Source organism: Alligator mississippiensis, chromosome 1 (genome assembly GCF_030867095.1).
Source record: "Alligator mississippiensis isolate rAllMis1 chromosome 1, rAllMis1, whole genome shotgun sequence".
NCBI classification, from domain to species: domain Eukaryota; kingdom Metazoa; phylum Chordata; order Crocodylia; family Alligatoridae; genus Alligator; species Alligator mississippiensis.
This window is the reverse complement of record NC_081824.1, coordinates 145714980-145736389: the sequence shown is the minus strand read 5'-3', so window position 1 is coordinate 145736389 and position 21410 is coordinate 145714980. Positions and strand designations below refer to the sequence as shown.

General features: G+C 42.3%; 1 protein-coding gene across 6 annotated transcripts in view; it reads right to left on the bottom strand.

Annotated features, from left to right (window-relative positions):
* Positions 1–21410, bottom strand: part of SMOC2 (SPARC related modular calcium binding 2) — a 211874-nt gene that overhangs the window by 134351 nt on the left and 56113 nt on the right. For all 6 annotated transcript variants that reach the window (XM_019479866.2, XM_019479865.2, XM_019479867.2 and 3 more), the window contains exon 2: positions 9465–9636. In XM_019479866.2, the coding sequence (XP_019335411.1) occupies positions 9465–9636 (172 nt within the window). The remainder of the gene's footprint in view (positions 1–9464; positions 9637–21410) is intronic.

Below are 21410 nucleotides of genomic sequence, written 5' to 3'. Positions count from 1 at the left end.
TTATTTTATTATACTATAGGCACATCTACACATTGCCCTACAGAGACATAGCAATGCACTAAGTTGCCGTATGGAGCACTACGACGATGTAGCAGCCATCTGGGTCTATGTATGATGGCCAGCTACACTGTTGTAGCGGTGCACCCAGACTGTGTCGTGCTCTAGTATTTCCAAAAAGAAGTACTAAAGCACAGCGCCATAGCAATCTCACCATACAGCAGCATGTAGACATGTAGATGCACCCTATATCATGCAACATTTTTCATCCAAAAATCTAAAAACATTTTATAAACATGAATGAAGCCCTACAGCAACTCTGTGAAATGCTGGTAACCACTCATTCACAAGTGGGGAAGAAGGGCATGGCACAGTGAACTGCCCCATATCCTATCCTATCCCGAGCCAAAGCACAGTCACAAACTGAATTCTGAAGTCTTTACTCCCCCTCTCTTGCTCTAACTATTAGACCAGGGCCGTCCAACTGGCAGCCTAAGGACTGCATGAGGCCTGCAAGGGATTAAGTTGCAGCCCCAGGCTCCCAGCCAGCTGCTGCTCCCACCACCCATTGCTTCAACTGCAACAGTAGGTAAAATCTCCAGACTCTCCACTCCCTCCTCTGCAGCACTGCTAAGTGTATGGTAATTATTGTATTTGTACGATAATATCAACCCTTGTACAATGTACAACAGATAATACTAAATGTGTTCAAAATGTGCAATTTTTTTTTTATGCAGCTAATTGATGCAGCATATGCAAAACCCAAGTGACTTTCAAGGAGTCTTAACCAACTTTCAGGTTTCCTGTCAGTGCTTTCTTACGACTGCTTGCCTTGAAATAAAGAAATGTTTCAACTTTGATGACCAGTTCTCACTCACTCACTGGCGAGTTACAGTGAGCAATATAAAGTAACTGCATAATGATTTATAATATACAGACCTGAACTTCAAAACAAAGAGAAAAGAATAATTATAGTAATAAATTCAGTTTAACCAGTTAGAGAAAGAGTTGAACAAAATGTCAGCAGGCAGTGTCAAGTAGAGTGGCACAGGATGTAATGGTAACAGTATAAGGCAACATAATGTTACTTAAAAAAGAGGAAGATTTAATTGCATGCTTATATGCATGCTTATTTTTTCCAGTGTATGATAGTTTTTCAGAAACTATGATAATTTTGGGCTTCCAACACAATCATTTCATATTTAAGACCTGGCAACACTGCTCCTCTGGCTTCCATTTTTTGCTCCTGCCTCAATGGGCGAGGCAGTGCAGGTCATTGGCTCAGTATAGGGAAATGAATGTGAGCCTGTAGCTGTGTAGACCCAGAGTGCAGCAGTCCCCGGGGGGCACATGGGCACAGGCATGTGATGTAGCAGTAGGGCATCCACATGGGCACATGGTACAGTGGTAGTCACCAGGGTGGCCCACAGAGTGTTCAGTCCCTAGCTGCTTAAAAGTTGGACAGTCTGATATTAGACATTATTAGATATTATCCTTCCTTTGAATAGAAAACAGAAACATACAGGACCCTCATCTCTAAATGCCACTGGAACTCTAGCCTGATGGGTATAATTCCCTATCTGATCCAGACTCACTTCTTAGGCAATCAAGATATCCAGTCCTGTTATTGAGGCCCAACTCCTACTGAACTCCCATACGAGCTTTACACACACTTTGTCTAATCTATTTATATTAGACTATTTGACTATACAATGGACCCTTCTATCAGTTGGTGTCTCTAGGTTTAACTGTAGCCCAAATAATAATTTTAGCTTTCCCCATTTTTCTTGTACTGATTATATTCTAATTTTTCTTACACAAGCAAATGTCTGTTTCTAGTCAGAGACAAACCCCAAGAAGCTCAGAAATCAAGGTTTAGTTTGGCAAAGAATCCAAAAATGTAGATGTTCATCTAAAATTATTCAAACTATGAGAACTTCATGAAGCTACAAATGTGGGTTGGAAATTTTACAAAAATAGGACTTCTTATAACATTTCTAGCACTTTGGCATATGAGTACAGCATTGCCTAGAAGTATATGAGTACAGAAAAAAATGGAACATAGAGAAAAAATGAATTGCATGGATTTTTAACATCAGTTAATTATTAATCAGGTACCAGTTTCATCAGAATCAGGTTTTTGAGAGGGAAAGTCAGGATGCATCTATTTTCAAATCAGTTTACCCTTCCATAATTTCATTATCTTTGTGTACGCACATCCAAATACATACTCAGGGAAGTCCCCATAATAATTATTTAAGTCTCTGTGGGCATGTCTACACAAGATGCTTTACTGTGCATTAGATTAATCTAATGCACAATAATATGTCACCACATACATGTGTGCAGCAATTACTGTGTATTAGACTAGCCTAATGCACCATTTGCTAATACCGATAGATACAGGCAAGGCAGGGAGCACACACCCCAAGGCAGAGGGCAAGGAGCAGGTAGGCATGGAGACACAGGGGCTGGGCACTCCAGTGCTTGCCTGCCCCTCACCAAGAGCTCTGCAGGTACACTGAGTGGATCGCCACGCTGGTGTGGTAACTGCGTGGGGGGCAACATGCCCACATGGACCCCTGCTCCTCAGGAGCCCCAAAGCTAGGTGAGGCTGCTGACAGGGTGAGCTGGGCTCTGCTGTTATACCAGGTACGGCAGGGGAACAGGGGCCCAAACAGCCCAGCCAGGGATGGGATAGGCCACTCAGTGGCACAAGGACAGTCCCCAGCCCTGGAGCTGCTGTGTGGTCCCTGCTGCCCTGCACCCCAGCACCTCTCCCTCAACTACAGGACATGTACCATGGGGAAGCTCTAGGCCCCACTACCACTGTGATTGCAGATCCTGGGGGAAATCGCAGCTCATGGGGGAAGGCAGGACAGGTATTGTATGGGCGCCACAGGCCCCATTTTCACAACTGGTGGCTCAGGCTCAAATGTGCTCCTCCCAGGAGCACTGGCCACAGCCAACCCCAAGCTCCATGCAGCTGGGAGCTGCTCCCAGAGCAAAGGGCAGCTCCTCGCATCCCCCAGAGCCCAGGCCTGACCCCTGTGCCACATGCCAGCCCAGAACTGCCCTCAGTGCCTCCTGTCCACCTGGGGCTGGCATCCAGGGGAGCCTGGATCTCCCCCTGGCTGCTGCAGGGGGGCAGAGCAGGTAGGAGTAGCCCTGGAGTAGGCTGCTCCTGTCAGGCTCAATTTGCTCCCAACCTGGGTGCACATGCAGATGTGTGCCCGGCAGCAAGTTAATGAGCAGGTATATATGCACCCTGTTACAACTACCCAGGACAGAATGATAGGAGCGGATAAAAGGAGTTGAGGATGAAAGCCCTGTAGATATGTTACTGTTTGCGTTTCAATTACAAATCTTATATGTTGTTTTCCTTATGCGATTAAGAATTGCCTTTAAATTTCCTGTAAATAATAGCTGAACAATAAATAAAAATAAGAGAAAAAAAAATAGTCCTAACAGGCAATGAGATTTTTCTGAAATTTTAGTGTTTTGACTATGTCAAATATATCAAACAGATAATGTTAACATTTGTGTTATTATTCATGAGCAGAGGAGTAGAGAAAGGAACCTGTGAAGAGATTTTGATGTAAATGCGAGTCAACCTTTATTGCCAGGGTTTGAAATAAGGGGGGACTTGGAGGGGCTGAGCCCCCGCTTAAGAGATGAGAGCCCTCCATAAGTCCCTCATAACAGATGAGAGCCCCTGGCCCGCCCCGCACCTTTCTAAGCAGCTCAGGTGGTGACAGTGGCAGCAGTGGCTCTTTCTACCTGCCACCACTGCAGACCCCCACAAGAGTCAGAGTATAATTTGAACCCTGTTGATTGTACGTGTATAAACCTCTAGACAAATTTAATGAGAAATTGCCTAGAGGTTAGTCCAAAATCTGTAGGGCATACACTGCCAGGGTGATTCGATTTTTCGTGAGTAAGCTAGAACTGAAAATGAGAGGAGTTTGGAATATTTTCAACTAAATGAAATGTTTTGTAGAAACAAGTAAGTTTCAACATTGGGAGGGTTTTTACTGTCAGGTGGGGGATCCAGCGGGGAGAGAGAGAGAAAGTGAGACCAAGGCTTATGTCCCTGCTTAACCTGATTCAGAGTGGCCTAGCTTGAAAACCTCTCATCTGAATCTGACAGAACAGGGGTTTTCCTACATCTTAGGCCAGTGTCCTAGTGGTTCACCTTACACAAACATACATGCATACCACTTCTTCCTAAATGAAAAGACAAACATTACAAAGCACTTTTTGTTTTGCTAGAAATTGTTCTTCATGCAATGTGGATTGAAAACAATTTTTTAAACCTTGAAAGTTGCCAGGGAAAGGAACAGTAACCCTTTGACTGGCTAAAGATTTCTGGTCTTTGACTAATCAACCCATCACCAGCAACAGAAATCCCACTCCTCACAAATCTTAATTTGAGGACTTCCTCAGAATAAGGGGGCGCCTGAGTGTGGTTATCAAAGGTGACACTGTCACAGATGGAGATGCAAAGATTAAAACTGCAATGAGATCAGTTGGCCTCCTTTTTTCTGCTCTCAAATGTGTTTTCACAGCTTGAATTATTTCAGATGATTGCCGCCACGGGCAGGAGCAAAGGGGTAGGTCATTTGACACTGTAAGGCTGCTTTGATTAAATTAAATACAAAAAAACCTATGAAATTGAAAGTGAAAATATCACTAGTTTCTCTCTTTCTCTGATACCCACCAGGTGTACAATTGGCAACCATGCATTTAAACAATATCTCACATATCTAAGAAAATAAGATTTTAAATTATCCATAAATGTAGTGCTCATTAAACTGAGAGGCAAACACCATTGACTTGAGCTTTGTGCTGTGTGTAGCTATTTGATAATATTAATAATTAAGTGGTCTGAGCAGTGTTACTGAGTCAGTTATCAGAACTACAATTATGCTAAAGAATGATCATTTAAAAGGACACAGCATATGATACAAAACATAAATATTGAATAAATCCAGCCTAATTTGCCAACACTGATAAAATTGATCTCCATATAAGCCATATATGCCAAAAATTAGTGAATTTTTATGGAAAAGTATATACACATATATATGCTATCAGTGCATTTGGAAAAATTTAAGGAGAAAATTAAGAAAATCTATAAAACTCTGTTTCATAATGTAATGCTTTAAATATGTTTAATGTACTAATGCAAAATGTAGAATACTTCTTCCTGTTGTTAGCAGGAGCAACAGAAGCTTTGGATCAGGTAACTCCATTATGTTATCCTTGTTCTTTTAAGGAACTAGATCCATCAGCTAATACAATGGCACATTATGAAAGGAATGAAGAACTAGCATAGTGTTTCATCTAGGAAGAGGATAAGACAAAATGTCTCTTTAAAGCAATCTTGGTGATTTAGAAGTTTGCTGGAGCAAACAGAAAGAGCTGATGTGGAAAATTGTCTCCTAGAGATTGAGCCTGTGTGGTCTCTGTTTCTTTTCCTCTTTATATATATCTATATGCATTTTGTTTTCCTGGAAAGAGAATAAGGGAAGGTAAATCTTTGTGATCACCACTATACTTATGTTTTAAGAAGAAGACTATTGTGTAGAGAGTCAAACCCTACATTTAAGAGTGGAAACGTGTCGACATTTCCCCAAGCTTGCCAGCTCAAATTCTCTAGAACAAGTCTGCAAAGCCTACTGCTAAAGTCAGAAGAGTGTAAATATGATCAGCAGGGATCCTGATTTTCTCTGATTGAAAAAAAAAATCCCCAAACTTCAGTTTTAAAAAAGTAACCCAAAATCCATATTTTTCCATAATTAAAATGGAACACCACTATATTTAGGGCTGTGCAAAATGGGTTCTATTCAATTCAGATTCAGATTCAGCTCAAATCAGGGACAGCAATTTGATCCGCTGATTTGGATCACTGTCCCTAATTCGATTTGGTCGAATCCGAATCTGACAATTCAATGCTTATTTGGTGAATCAGCAATGAGGACACAGGCACAGCTTTAAAAGTTTTTTCTACATACCTTGAGGTAGCAGGAATGGCTCGTAATCGCTGTGGTGCTGGGGTACATGGAGCATCCCACAGGAGTTCTGGGGGCTCTCCAGTGTGCTCAGCAGCGAATCCAGAAGTGGACCAGAAGTACTTGCGGTCCACTTCTGGGTCTGCCAGGGAGTGTGCTGGGGGGGCCCCCCCGTACCTCCCCCAGCTTGGCAATCAGCGCAGGAGGACCCCAAGTGCCCCCCCCCCCCAGATCCAGGAGGCACCAGTCACTGAGCCAGAGGGGTACAGGGGCACCCACCAAGCATGCTCCCCAGTGGACCAGAAAGTAGACTGGAAGTGCTTCTGGTCCACTTCCAGGTCTGTTGCTGATCATGCTGAGGAGCCGCAGCCCCCCCATGCTTCTGTGGGGTGCTCCATGTGCCCCAACACCGCAGCATTCAGAGTCCCTGCTACCTAGAGGTATGTAGAAAAAACATTTAAAGCTGTATCTATGTCTGAATCACCAAATCTGTCCAAATCTACAAATCAATTCGGAGGGCTCTGAATCAATTCAGAGAGATTAAAGGGTCCTCTGATTCAATTCAGATTCAGAGATTCAGCCACTGAATTGGACCGAATCTCTACCAAACAGAATCAGGGACCGAAGCTTCACACAGCCCTACTATCTCTCTCTGTATATATTAGTGATGTTTCATTTTGATTATGGGAAAATGTGGATTTTGAGTGACTTTTTTTAAACTGGAAATTGGGGATTTTTTTTTATCAGGGAAAATCAGGGTCCCTGATGATAAGGGGGACCAAAACACTGGGAGAGTGCATTATCCGCACTTTCTGAAGTAAGAGAAGAAGTAAAGAATAAATGAAGTAGCTTGGTACAGAATATGATGTTTTGCCAACATCTCAAACTACTTTGTTGGATTTCAAACCTGACACAAGTTTACAAATCTTTTATTCCTGTAATTTAACCCCATGGGTCTACTTCAAGGGTGAGTCAATTTAAAAACCAAAGAAAACAAGCAAAAAACATTTTTTCTAACTAAAAGGATGTAATTATGAAACAGAGCAAGCCTGACCATCCCTAATGGAAAATATGGACTGAAGCGGGCAAAAAGCCTCAAATAGGAATTTGTTTGGGTTCCTATTTCTGAAGTACAGGCTGCAAAATTCTAATTGTGGGCTTGATCCTTCAAGGGATGGGTCATCTCTCAGACTCAGACCTAACATAGGTGCTTTGGGTGCACTTCTCAAAAGAAACCCCCCAAAAAACCCCAAAACTATGCAGAAGGACTAAAACTACTCACTTAAATGCAAAAATTGGAAGGAAACAAACAAAGGTCTCATTCCTACAACTTCTTGCATGCAACCAAACAGCTGCCATGCAAAAAGCTTTATCAACATTTGTAAAGACCTTTACAGATATTGGTAATCTGAAATAGATGAGGTAAATAATGCACAGTAAGTTATACAATACTTTGCAGACAGTGGACAAGACATAGTATCAAGGTGAAAGAATAACTGAAAAGGCACAAGCCAACTCCACTGGACATGTCTACACATGCATGAATGCACTGTGATTTCTGTGCATTAAGTTTAGTACCTGTTATAACAGATACTAATTAAGTGCATAGTAACTGGCACTACTGTGTAGTGCTGATGCACACCTTTTAAGTGATACTAATGCACAGTAGACTAATTCTACTGCACATTAGTGCAATAGCACAGTTTTTGTTGTGATGCACTAATGCACAGTAGAATTAATCTACTGTGCATCTAGCATCTTGTGTAGATGCACCCATTGAAGTCAATGAAAATTGGAGTAAGTCCTATAAAGACATAACCACGTGACTAAACAGGTGATCACAATAGAAAAGTGGCTTGGTTATTTTCAAAAGCTCATGTTTGAATTAATAGCACAAGTTCTAATAATTTTCAATGGGACTTGTGCTTCTAAGTTATTTAGGCACTTTGAAAAATTTGACTAAATAGCCATTTTGGTCTCTTAATAGTACAGATTTAATAGAGAAAGAGCTGAATAAATCTCAGAACCTTGATTTTTCTCATTAAACAAAATAGATGCATAGTTTACTACAACCCAGGGCAACCTGACAGGCCAGGTGTCCCCCAAAAATACTAACATCTAGCAAAGTTATTTTTTCAACTAACGATTTAACCACTCACTAGTGGAAACCATGAGGATTACTTTACAGTTAGGTATTTATTCATAAATGGCCCTTGTAGGGTTTCGGGGGGGTGGGGGGGTTGTTTTTTTACTGTTACACAGTTGGCATAAAGATGCATTAATCAAGAAAACACTAAAAAAATACAGCCATGCAATCTGTTTTGTATCTGGCAGATAAACACATCTATTATTACTATTACCCTTTGTAGAATCTTTCAGACAAAGATCAAATAACTTTACAAGCACTAATAAAACATTTTTTATAATATATACCGAGTGTGTTACACGAGATACTTTACTGTACATTAGACTAATCTAATGCAAAATAAAGCAACAGCTACACATTCATGGCAATTACTGTGCAGTAGATTAGTCTAATGCACCATTATACAGGTACTAGATACAGGTACTAGAAATTGATGAATTAAACTAATGCACTGAAGAACACATGTAGATGCTGACCAGGAACAAATTGTTCCCAGTCAGCCTATGCAGCAAGGGGTGACAGGAGGTGGGGAGAGCTGTCCCAGCTCAGCGGGATGCTGCTTCCCAGCCACAATAGCGGAACTGGTACAGAAATTCAATTCACTGGTCTAACCTAAATCAATTAAGTTTGAGTGTACATCAATCCAGGCCTATTTTAGATTGAGTGCCATTTTTATACCAGTGTATATGTATCAAACTTCTGTTGGTTATGGGTATAGATTGATTTTTGATCACTTAGACCAGTTTATGTGTAACTGTACCTGACCATAGAGTTTAGGCAGTAAAACCTGACCTTATAGACTAATTCAGAGGGGTATAAGCTTTTGTAAGCAACAGCTTGCTTCATCAGATTAAAGTTTGATTCACCTAGTCCAGGGGTTTTCAACCTTTTAAAATAAATGTATCCCCAGCAGCTGGACATGGAGCGGGGCGGGGGCTAGCGTGCAGCCGGACATGGAGTGGTGGGAGTGGGGTTGGTGCATGGCCGGATACAGAGCAGTGGCAGCGCACGGTGCTGGGTAGCAGCAGAGGCCACCATGTGCAAGCTTCCCCCTCCCCCATGTCCAGTTGGCTGCGTGGCACCTGTGTGGCCCATAGAGGGATGCTGCTGCCCACCCCCCCTCCAGCCCTGCTTCCTGCCCACCCACAAGTACCCCCTAGGGCTTTCCCAAGTACCTCCAGGGGCACATGTACTCCTGGTTGACAACCCCAACCTAGTCCTTAACAGCATAACTTCAAACAGTATAGAACTCTTAATTTTTGGCAGTATGATTATACAAGTCATTAGAATATTTCTGCAGTGTTTACCTTTGCAGTTGCCCCTGTAAGCAATTTCCAGCTGAGGATCTTTGCATTTTGCTCGTTGAAATTCACACCGAGAAAGGAAAGTCCTTCCATCCGAAGCACAGACTGACTTCTGAGGGGATCCTGCACACTCCAGGCTGCATTCTCTGTCTTTGTCTTGGTCCACTCGTAAAAACTAAATTAAAAAAAAAAAAAGCCATGAAACTTTAAAAAAATCACTTCTGCAGCCAATGGTCATCAACACAAAGTGTTTTTTGAGCTGATCAACTACACCAGAGAATGTGTGCCCATACAAAAATGAAAAGAATATCTGTCTTCCTCCCATACTTTCACAGTAATTAGCTGAGTATTTCTTGATTTGGGATCATTCAGTTCCTAATATGAAATTCTTGTAATTAAAATACTTCTGCTATATATACTGGTAGTTTATTTAATATTTTAATTATGGTATCTCTGAGTATAAAAAAATCCCTGTGGAAAGAACAATGATGGATTGGGTCCTTCTGGGGCAAAACTACCGAGCCTGCAAAAACAGAATCCGTCTTAAATAGAAATTCATGATTAATGTAATCTATTAGCTACTAGCTTTGGGTTAAACAGAATTGTAGTTATGCTACCTTGCTGCGTGTGTTTTAGCCTCCTCCTGTACTTGTGTCAAAGACACAATGCTTAAATTGATACCTTGTTATGCATCTGTGAATTCAGAAGTGGCTGGAAGTCAGTAACCCCTATGGAGGTCTTGTAGATTCAAATGGACCCTACGGCTAGGGACAGACATTACACATAAACTGGTCTAAGTGATTGGAAACTGGTTTAAACCTGTAACAGAACAGATATTCAGTGCACATAAACCAGTTTGAGAGTGACTGAAACTGGTTTGAGATAAACCTGGTTGAATGCAGTATCAGATTTAACTGATTTGGCTCAAACCAGTTTATGCAATGTCTGTCCCAGACCCTTTGCTGGTTTAAATTAAATCAAACTCCCCCAGCATCCCAGTATGCTCTCTGGGCTGGGCGGGGCTCTCTGCTCCAGAGCACAGCTGGGCCCTCCCCTCTCTGCAGCTCTGGCAGCCTCTGCAGGCATCTGCCTGGTTTCTGCTCCTCCCCGCCTCCCCTCCCAACTCTCTGCTACCCAGGCATTCCCCTGTCCCACACAGACACCTCTCACCATTAGCTAGCAGACCACTTGCTGGCTACCTCAGAGCTGTGGCACATAGGCCAAAGACAGAATCAACAGATAGCTGGTAATGTCCCTCTGTTGCTTTCTTAATGGGCTGATAAACACTGAGTTAGGAGTGATAAACATTCCCTGCTGGGCTGGTTGGGGTGGGGGGAGGGGGTTGGAGGGGACCCCTCCCTAATCATAGCATTCTGCCAGGGCTTGGCCACGCCCCCCTCTACTCGGCTTTGTCTAAGGGAAGGGAGGGCTGCTCTAGTGCTCCCCTACCTCCCAACTTCCAGCCTGAACCACAGAGGCATGTGCCTGTGTTTCTGGGATGTCTGTCTGGTTACAAAACTGATTTAGCCTAGCCAGGTTAGACTAACCTGCAAAGATTGAATCAATTTAGGCTAAGGCTTTTTGAATGTCTCTCCCTAGCCTAAAAGAGTAGCCACAGATGAATCAGTTTATGCTAACACACTGGAAATTCTATACTAAGTTTTGTATAGGTGAGGTCAGTATTAGTATTCTGCTCAAACTATTCCCGATGGCATCATGGCTAGACTGTTCTCTGTGGCCATAGGGGACAGGACTAGGAGCAATACACTCGAGTTGCAGCAGAGGAAATTTAGGTTGGATATTCAGAGGAAGTTTCTGATTCTGTGGGTGGTCAAACATTGGAACGGACTACCTAGAGAAGTTGTGGAATCTACATTCCTGGAAATTTTCAAGAGGACATTGAACAGACACTTGGCTGGGATGGCTTAGTTAGGGATGATCCTCCCTTCAGGTAGGGGCTGGACTACATAACCTTGTGAGGTCTCTTCCAGCCCTACATTCCTATGATACTAAGGGAAGGTATACAAGTAAAGGGAGAAAAGGATATTAGAAGTGAAACCAAGACTGCGGACTTCAAAGGACCTTCCTATAGTGTAGTGAACAGGAACTAGAACAGGGGTTGCCAACTTTTTGGGGCAAAGTACCAAAAACACCCACAGCCTCGACTTGTGATATGTTAGCATGCCAGGGGTAGACAGCAGGGGAGCTGCAAGGGGCCTGATTCTTGTTGTGGCCATGCAGCCCTGGCCCTTTCCCCAGTGTCCACTGTGAGATGCATTTACAAGCAGAATGTCATCATATGCCACACTGGCAGGCCTGCCAGGGGTTTTCAACCCCTGAACTAGAGGTTTACCCTTACAACACATATAGTATTCTTGCTATTGAATCTTCTAAGAGGTTTAATTAGCAACATTGGCTACAACTTGTTTATCAAAACCCTGGGAAACAGGCACAAACAGTATTTCAAGTGATTATTGGTGCTTCCACCCAACAGTGAAGAGTACTTCAAAATTCAATTGATGAAGATTTCAAATGACAGCGTTCTGTCTGCCCCACTGCCAGTGCATCTGAGGGATAATGACTGCCCCTGCCTCCCACATGAGCCTTTTTTTGGCCCTGGGCAAAGTCCCTTCATTGGTGTGCAGTGAGGCCAGCACAAGACCCATACACAAACAACACCCTGCACGTCATTCATTCCTCATGGGATAAATGATACTGGCACGGTACAGGAGTTATTTGCTGACCTCTCTGCATCAGGGTGAATTTCACCCAGAATAAAAGTGAAGGCTGCTTGATGCAGTATAAATCAATCACACATCTCTGCCAGGAATGGAGAGGAGAATGTTATAGATTGTGGTACACCCATAAACTCATTCCCCAATACAGCCTTCACTGCTTCACACAAAGCCTATCCCCCGTGCATTTGGAGTGGAGTGAGTTCTGCAAAGGTAGCAAAAGAAAACTGTATTAGAACATCTGGTCTCCACTATTCTGCCCTCCAGCACCCTCTCTTCAAGCTATACAGTCAGAGGGAAGCAAATACAGGCTTTGATGGAGGTGTTGCTGTCAGGTTGCTCTAGCTGTGATTTACAGCAGATTAGACAGTAAAGAATTTTGCTTGCTAATTTCTTTCCCAAATCACATTGAACGTGCTAAATGATCACCAGTTTGGATTTTAGTCTCTGAAGAGCTGCATAAAAGCTTAATGTAGTTCTTGGAAAAGGGGAAAGAAGGATCTGATTACATTGAAACACATTTTCAAAACCCCAAGTAGTTTTGATGCCACTTTCATATTCAGCCAGAAATGAGCACCAGGCATTTATTTTCTGAGCACCAGAAAGGCTGGTGCTGTGGGGGAGGTGAAACCACTGGATCCTCAACCAAATTTCTCTATCGTTTTGCTGTTTTTTGGATAAGGAATAAGGTATGAAAGGCATGCAGTTACCAGGAGATAATCATAGTGGAAGGTATTAAAGGCACAAGGAAATGGACTTTACAAAATGTCATCAACCAGCTGAAAAACTGCCTTGATTTTAACAAGTATATACTGTTATTTCATTACCAGACCTTTTGGATATAGAATGTTTTAAGCTTTATTTTACACAGCAACACTAACGAGAGGGGAAATTTTGAGCAAGGAAGAGAAACAAAAGCAGAAAGTAAGCATCCAAAATATACACACTTACATCTTGCACACAATGGCCTCTGAAGGAAAACTTTACTTATGTGCTTTATTGTAGTAGGGGAAAAGAGAGTCATAAATCATTCTAATTATCATGCTTAAACTATCATATATTTGCATTTCCTAGCACTTTAAGTGAAATGCAGATGTCTTATGGCAAGACATGATAATCATCATTTTCTGTGAACAGAGGAACAACCTCACAACGTGCATTTAAAATGAATATTCATATGGTAAATATTTGACCATAAGTTTCATATTTTAGTGGCAAAACAACAAACAATAAAAGCATTATTTTCCTGCAGCCTTCATGCAGGTCTCTTACTCCTCCTCCCCCTGTTTAATAATGATCACTTTTAAGAACAAAGAACTTAGCTTCTCGAATTTAAAAAAAAAGAAAATTTTGCTTTGTTTCTGAATTTTAACAATAAGATTTTTTTTTCACTTTTACAAATACTGCATGGTTCCTAGAGGTGCCCAGATCCATTGATTTTGGGAACCATGCAAACACTTAGCTAGATGGACTGGAACCACGGAAACTGAAACTTTCTCCCTTTGCTCACAATGCATGCAATGGTAAGGTGAACTTCGACATGCCTACAACCTATGCAGACAACAGCACTGGTTGGTCTCTATGATCACCCAAGACTTTGATCCCAAACCTAATGAAGTAAATGGCAAGACTTCTTAGAAGTGAAAGGATGATGAAGGGCTCTTGAAAAGAGCTCAGATTTGAAATCAAAGGAGCCAGACTAGAAGGAGGCTGTGGCAGGAGAGGCAGCAGTTATAGGGCAGGAGTGGGTGCATCAGTAGGTTTATCACAGAAACCTAATGCAGGCAGGAGTGCTGAGTCCTGCTACAGCCCCTCCCAGGCCAGCCGTACATGTTTCTCCTAGAAGCAGAAGTGCATGAGGCAGTTCAACCTGGTGCCAGGTCAACCTGGAGAAGCACAGGAAACATGCAGATAAATCTCCAAGCTGCCACACATCATCAGGTGGACCTGTTTTGTGTGCCTCTGTTTCCAGGAGGAGCATGCAGGGCCATACAGGAAAGGTCTGAGGCAAGAGTGGGCTCCTGTATGCATAAAGTTTTTCAGATCTCTTTAATGCAGGCAGGGATGCTCCCTCCTGCTACAGCCACTTTCCATTCAGGCTCTGCACTTCACATGAGACATGTAGGGCACTGTCACCTGGCTGAGGCAGCATCACCATCACCCTGGTTGAGAACCACTGAGATAAGCTGAAGCAGTTCAACAGTGTTTCTCAACCAGGATGATGCCAAATTCAGAAAAGTTATGATGGGTTGAGAACTGCTCATCTAGGTGAACTATTGCTATATAAAAATAAATAATGAGCAACAACACATACACCAGAAATCCTTCTCCAGAACATTGCTAAAGTTCATGCACTGACAGCAAATTATTTTGGATGGTGATGGAAAGCTGTAGCTTGAGGAGAATCAAGTTACACCAAATGAACCAACCTGTTGCAAGGATTCGGGTCAATCTCTCTGATGAGTGGCAACACATCAGGATCATAACACTGGACTGAACTGAAAATCTCCTAGGCTATCTTAACTAATGCTGAAGAACAGACCTTGCCCCCATGAAATAAGAAGAGCTCATAATATATGAAGTTTCATTTCAAGGATATTCACCCAAAAACTTTTATTTAAGTTATTATTTTAAAGCATTTAGAGAAGATTATAATAAATTATGGGTTCATGGATATTGGAATAACCTGGAAAAGCAGAGGATGAAAAAAAAAACCCAGCAGGCAAAGCCACTTGAATAACTTGTTGGTTAGCCAAACCTCAGTGAAGAATTTTTGTTTTACATTTAAACAGTTTCCATCACACCAGGATAACAAAAGGAATTAAGACTAGGGGAGGCAAAAAGCTGGCAACTGCCAGAAATTATAGTGGATAGGAGACGGATTAATAAATTTACTTATTAGCCAAAAAAAAGGCAAAGGAACTTTACAAACATTCACAAGGAATGCACTCTAGCCTTTAGTGTAGCAGTGCAGGGCAGTATAGGTTTAATTTTGCATCATTTCCTTTGCTGAAGCAGATAGAAATATGGTGAAGAACTATTGCTGAAACCAACAGCACTGTTCATCCAAGTAAGGGTTCAAAGATTAGCCTTAAATTAGTATTTCTGACCAGTAGTTTATCTTAATGGCAAAACAGCATCTCAGAAGCTGGTATCTTATTGATGTACAAAACTCAGAAGCTGGTATCTTATTGATGTCTATTTGTGACTGCTCCACAATAACTTCTGAAATACTTTGATATTTATTTGCATCCTGTGAGCCATGGGAACCTCTCTCTGGTCTGTTGAGAATTGTTTTAGTTTAAGTTACAGAATCAATGATGCAAAATGTAAGTGCTTGACTTAAGCATTATGGGCATTTATACACATACCTTTTTATCCCGTGACATGCTAGAGATCCGGTCGGTCAGAGTAGACTCAGTCGAGTCTGCTCTGCACACAAGCTGCTGCACACTGTGCTGCATTGCATGCAGTTAGATTAGCGGCAAAATGCATGTCAGCGCGCAGAAAATGGCAGTGGTGCACTTTTGAACTAAAACACTTTCGAGGTGTATTTTTCATAGATTTCATAGATTTCATAGACATTAGGGCTGGAAGGGACCTTGGAAGATCATCGAGTTCAGCCCCCTGCCCAAAGGGCAGGAAGTCAGCTGGGGTCATAGGATCCCAGCAAGATAAGCATCCAGTTTCATCTTGAAGGTGTTCAATGAAGGCGCTTGAACCACCTCCGGAGGCAGGCTGTTCCAGACCTTGGGGGCTCGGACAGTAAAGAAATTCTTCCTTATGTCCAGCCTGAAACGATCTTGAAATAGTTTGTGACCATTCGACCTCGTCATCCCTTGGGGCGCTCTGGTGAACAAACGTTCCCCCAGATACTGGTGGTCACCCCTGATAAACTTGTAGGTGGCCATCAGATCACCCCTGAGCCTGCGCTTTTCCAGGCTAAAGAGCCCCAGGGCTCTCAGCCTGTCATCGTAGGGTCTGCTTCCCTACCCCTGATCATGTGCATGGCTCTTCTCTGGACTCTCTCAAGCTTTTCCACATCCTTTTTGAATTGTGGAGCCCAAAACTGGACGCAGTACTCCAGCTGCGGCCTCACTAAGGCTGAGTACAGGGGGAGAATGACGTCCCAGGATTTGCTTGAGAAGCATCTATGGATGCAAGCTAGCGTTTTGGACACTTTTAAAAGTGTCTGGTGCTGTTGTGCAAACATGTATGCAAATTCCCTATGATTAGGAACCTACCAAAATCACAATTTCATTAATTTTTCAGATTTTGCAAAATCCATGGGGGGGGGGAGGGGGAAAACTCCCCCCTGGCAAGAGATCACAGTTTGAAAGGGAGGTTGTCTGAGTGTGAAGGATTTTTTTTTTTTGATAACTAATAAATATGTTCATTTTCCTGAGCCTGAAGTAATCCTGGAAATCACTCATTTTACCATATGGCAGGGACTTTATCTGCAAAAACAAATTGTTTAGTATGTGTAGAGAATAAACAATGAAAGTAAACAGATTATATAGGTAATACTATATTATGCAATCCACAGGAGGTTGATGAAGAATATAGAGATGCATATATTTCTCTTTACTTGTTCTGTTTTCCTATCGTGCTGGTTATTTATAAATTACATTATATGCTTTCTCATACAAAAACAAAGCCACAAGTGATATATGAAACACTGCTTACCTTAAATGTTGTTGTTATTTAGAGCTGTCTATAACAGAGATACTTTATAGTCAACCATTGGGATTTTTAGTGCCTGAAGGGATATTGTGAACTACAGCTTCCTATCCCATACTTTTCCTAAAGACAGAGCTCACTAGCCAGTAAACATTTTTTTACAAGAATTCTTCATTGATTCCAATTGCTCAAAATTAAGTCGAATTTTTTTTAACAGACAAACAAAGAGTTTGATCCTATTGGATGGATAATTATGGCAAATCTCTCCCTATGGAGAAGGCTATGGGAATAGCCAGCATGCCTACTTTTAATACAGCCTGTTTCCTGCCAGTGGTAGCATGTGAAGAAGCAAGAGGGTTTTAAACTGTAGCCATTCTCATTTGTGCTATAAGGTAAGTGCCATGACTTCTCATTTTAAAGTAAGAATTTTTCAAATAAAATCCTTCCATCTAGAGCTTCAAGAAGGCATCCCAATGTCTCACTCTTTCCAATACATTGCATTTTACAACCAAGAATTTCCATATATAAAAACATCCTAGATGATGCATCTTGTACAGTACTTCAAATCTTAGTTCATCCTTTGCATTTTCTAGAGAAAATTGATGTTGCTGCTGAAACTAGGACCAAGGTCCTCTCAAGCCTCCTACTGTACCCCAATTAATAAAACAGATAGTTTTTATAATCTCTATTTAAACACCTTGAAAATAAAAGCAATCTTGAAATATTATTTATCATCCTATGCCCCTTAGATATGAAATTGCAAAATATTCCCTCGGTGTCCATTGTATTACAGGTTCCTAATGTTGGTTGTAAATTGTTCTCCTCTAGTGTATGCAGTCATGGTGATGTTTCATTTTTTACTATTATAAATTTGGTAACATTAGAATTGTCAGATTATGAAATTGCAGATACCTGAAACCTTACTTACATCAGGATAATTATTTCTACATCTGGATTTCCTGCTCTGCTTTATCTCTCATTTTGTTTTTTGTCAGTAGTCCCACATCTGGTCTTTGGAAGGTTGGGATGCTTATTTTCTCAACCACAAGCAGTGCTCCAGTTCCTTAGAAAGAGTTTCCAATACCTCAAGTGCAGGAATTAGGTTATTACTTGACTGTGCTATTAAACTATTCATCAAGAGCAGAATTCTATTTCCCTATGTGTGCCTAAATGGCAGTTTTCTAACTGCGTAAGTGGCATTTTTGGCACTTACCCACAGGCTGCAATGCTATTTCCATACTTATGGTGGGATCCTGTTTCATTCCTGTAGGGTCACATTCTGCCTTTAAATCACCTCTTGAGCACAGAAGGTCCTCAAATGCAGACAGGCCACTGTATTTTCACTGCACAAGGCAGGCAGGCTGGTAAGAAGCTAAGCCTGGTGCTTTCAAGCATCACTGACCTTGCAGAGCAACATTATACAACAACTCTACACCAAAATAGAAATGGTTGCACTGAACACTGGGACAGAGGAGAAGTAACGTATAACCAGCACCTCAAAAACTCAGCCCATCCATTGATCAAATCCCTGTGTACAAGAACACAGAGAAGCTATGGCCAGTATTACACTTCAAAGACATGGGAATAGTTGAATGATGCTCTGCATCGTGTAGGTTAGAGAATGAAAGGTAAACAATAGAAAGATGTAAGCTAACGTATGTAGACTAGCCACAGATTCTGGCTCATAGTTGTTCCAAACTATAGCAGGATAGATTCTACTCAACGTTATGTGATAAGGTAAAATCATGTATTTTATGGTCTTAAACGTGTACTCTTGGCTTTAGGGGCTGCTGCTGTCTGATACTAATATGAATAAGATAGAGAAACATTTATTCAAGAGACTTTTTTGTTCAGGCCTTAAGATTTACACCAATTTAAATACAGTGTTTTGTGTTTCATCTGCATGCATTCCTAATGCAAACAGACCTAATGCACACCCTAACTATTGTGGCACAACTCAAGTAAGCTACACTGATATCTGCCCTACTCTGAACTGGTGCACATTTTCTTGATGTAGACACAGCCTTAAACAAAGAAGCTACTGCTTTCATTTAAGTTAAAATGTAAGTCCCACTTTCGTTAACTGAATAAGGATGGAGCCTGTCTGTTGCAACAAGCAAAGAACTCAACATATAGGAGTGTGTGGAAATCAGCTTGTCTTTTAAAGTATACAATTTAATTCAACTAGGGTAGTAAGTTTCTGTTCAGGTGGAAAACATGGCAGTGAAGCATCATAGGGAGAAGATAAAACCCAGTATACTATTTGGAAAAGCCTATTATTTTGTGGCAAAAATTTTGAAAGGCAATTTATTTATCTTGCATCTGGTTCTGCAAGAAGTTGAATAGAGTGTTATGACTTCCTTGCCCCATGCATGGGAGGTCTCTACTGTGGAGCACTATCTCCTGAATTAACAGAATTCAGGGCTCTGAGTTGCTGAAAAGTGCACTTGATTTATAGTTTATTTATGTAGTCACACAGGGTCTCAGACTGATAACTTCCTGACTGGCAGATGTGGGAATCTCCAGCATAACCAGGCACTCTTCTCCCTGGGATTGTCTAGAATGAGAAAATGACTGGTGCTTTAAAAAGTGTTAGTTAATACATATGCATCTGTTATAGAATCATAAAAATGTAGAGCTGGAAAGGACCTCCTGGTGTTATCTAGTCTAGTTATTCTCAACCTTTTTTGTACCAGGACCCATTTGTAAACATCGATATCCAGTCCCGACCCAGTAGCCCTCCCTCCCAACCCACTACCCCCATCCCCAGGCCCCAACCCCCCAGTGTGTGTGTATGGGGGGGGGGCAGTATGGGGCATGGGGGGCCACAGGCAGGCTGGAACTCTGCCATCCTGAAAGAGAAAAGCCACCATTTCCCATGTTTTTCTCCTTTAAAGGAGAATCTATTTTTAAAGTTTGTTTGCAACCCTTTCATACATTCTTGCAACCCACTTTTGGGTCATGACCCACGGATTGAGAAACACTGATCTAATCCAACCCCTCATCTTCCCTTTCTAAATCATCCTCGACAAAGTGATTGTCTCACCTAGGCTAAAAAATGTTGGGAACAACCCTCTAGCACAAACCACCAGGCACAGGTAATGCCTGAGAATGTAAAAAATCCTTTAAATTGCCACAGGTAAAGCAGTGGGATGAGGGCACTGTCAGTGTCCTGCCACTGCAAGAACAGAAGTAGTTTGTTAAAATAAAATCTTAACTCAAGAGAATAAAGGGACCGAACCATACCTCTGTCCCCTGCTTGAGGAAGGCAAAACCCCTTGCCACGCCAAACTGACTATAGCATAAAGTCCCTTCTTGAACCCAGCTGTAGCAGTTGGCATGACCCTGGGCAGAGCAAGACTCTGGCCAGGAAACTCTAAGTTTTTTGACATCCCAATAGGAGCATCAGCATACTCCAGTCAAAGTCCCCAGCCCTGGCCTCAGCCAACATCCAGTGCTTCTGAGGAAGCACCTCCTCTGCTCGTGCTTGTAGGGAGGCAGTTAGACGGGCCAAAGCTACCATGGAGCTGAGGATGGCAACCCAAGTAAAAGACAACAAGAAATTGTTTTTTAAATATATAGGGAGTAAAAGGAAGACCCAGGGAGGAATAGGACCCCTGCTAAATGGGCAGAAACAATTGGTGACGGACAGGGGGGACAAGGCTGAACTCAATAAGTTCTTTGCCTCAGTGTTCCTAAGTAAGGGGCATGACAAGTCTCTCACTGGGGTTGTAGAGAGGCAACAGCAAGGCACCAGACTTCCATGGGTAGACCCTGAGATGGTGCAGAGTCACTTGGAAGAACTGGATGCCTTTAAGTCGGCAGGCCCGTATGAGCTCCATCCAAGGGTGCTGAAGGCACTGGCCGACATCATTGCAGAGCCACTGGTGGGAATATTCGAATGCTCGTGGTGCACAGGCCAAGTCCCAGAGGACTGGAAAAGGGCCCACGTGGTCCCCATTTTCAAGAAAGGGAGGAAGGAGGACCCGGGCAACTATAGGCCAGTCAGTCTCACCTCCATCCTTGGTAAAGTCTTTGAAAAAATTATCAAGGCTCACATTTGTGAGAGCCCAGCAGGACAAATTATGCTGAGGGGAAACCAGCATGGGTTCGTGGCAGGCAGATCGTGCCTGACCAATCTAGTCTCTTTTTATGACCAGGTTATGAAACGCCTGGACACAGGAGTAGGGGTGTTTGTCGTATACTTAGACTTCAGGAAGGCCTTCGATACGGTATCCCACCCTATACTGGTGAACAAGTTAAGAGGCTGTGACTTGGATGACTACACAGTCCGGTGGGTGGCGAATTGGCTGGAGGGTCGCACCCAGAGAGTCGTGGTAGATAGGTCAGTTTTGACCTGGAAGGGTGTGGGCAGTGCTGTCCCACAGGGCTTGGTCCTTGGACCGATACTCTTTAATGTCTTCATCAGTGGATTGGACGAGGGAGTGAAATGTACTCTGTCCAAGTTTGCAGATAACACAAAGCTATGGGGAGAAGTGGACACGCCAGAGGGCAGGGAACAGCTGCAAGCAGA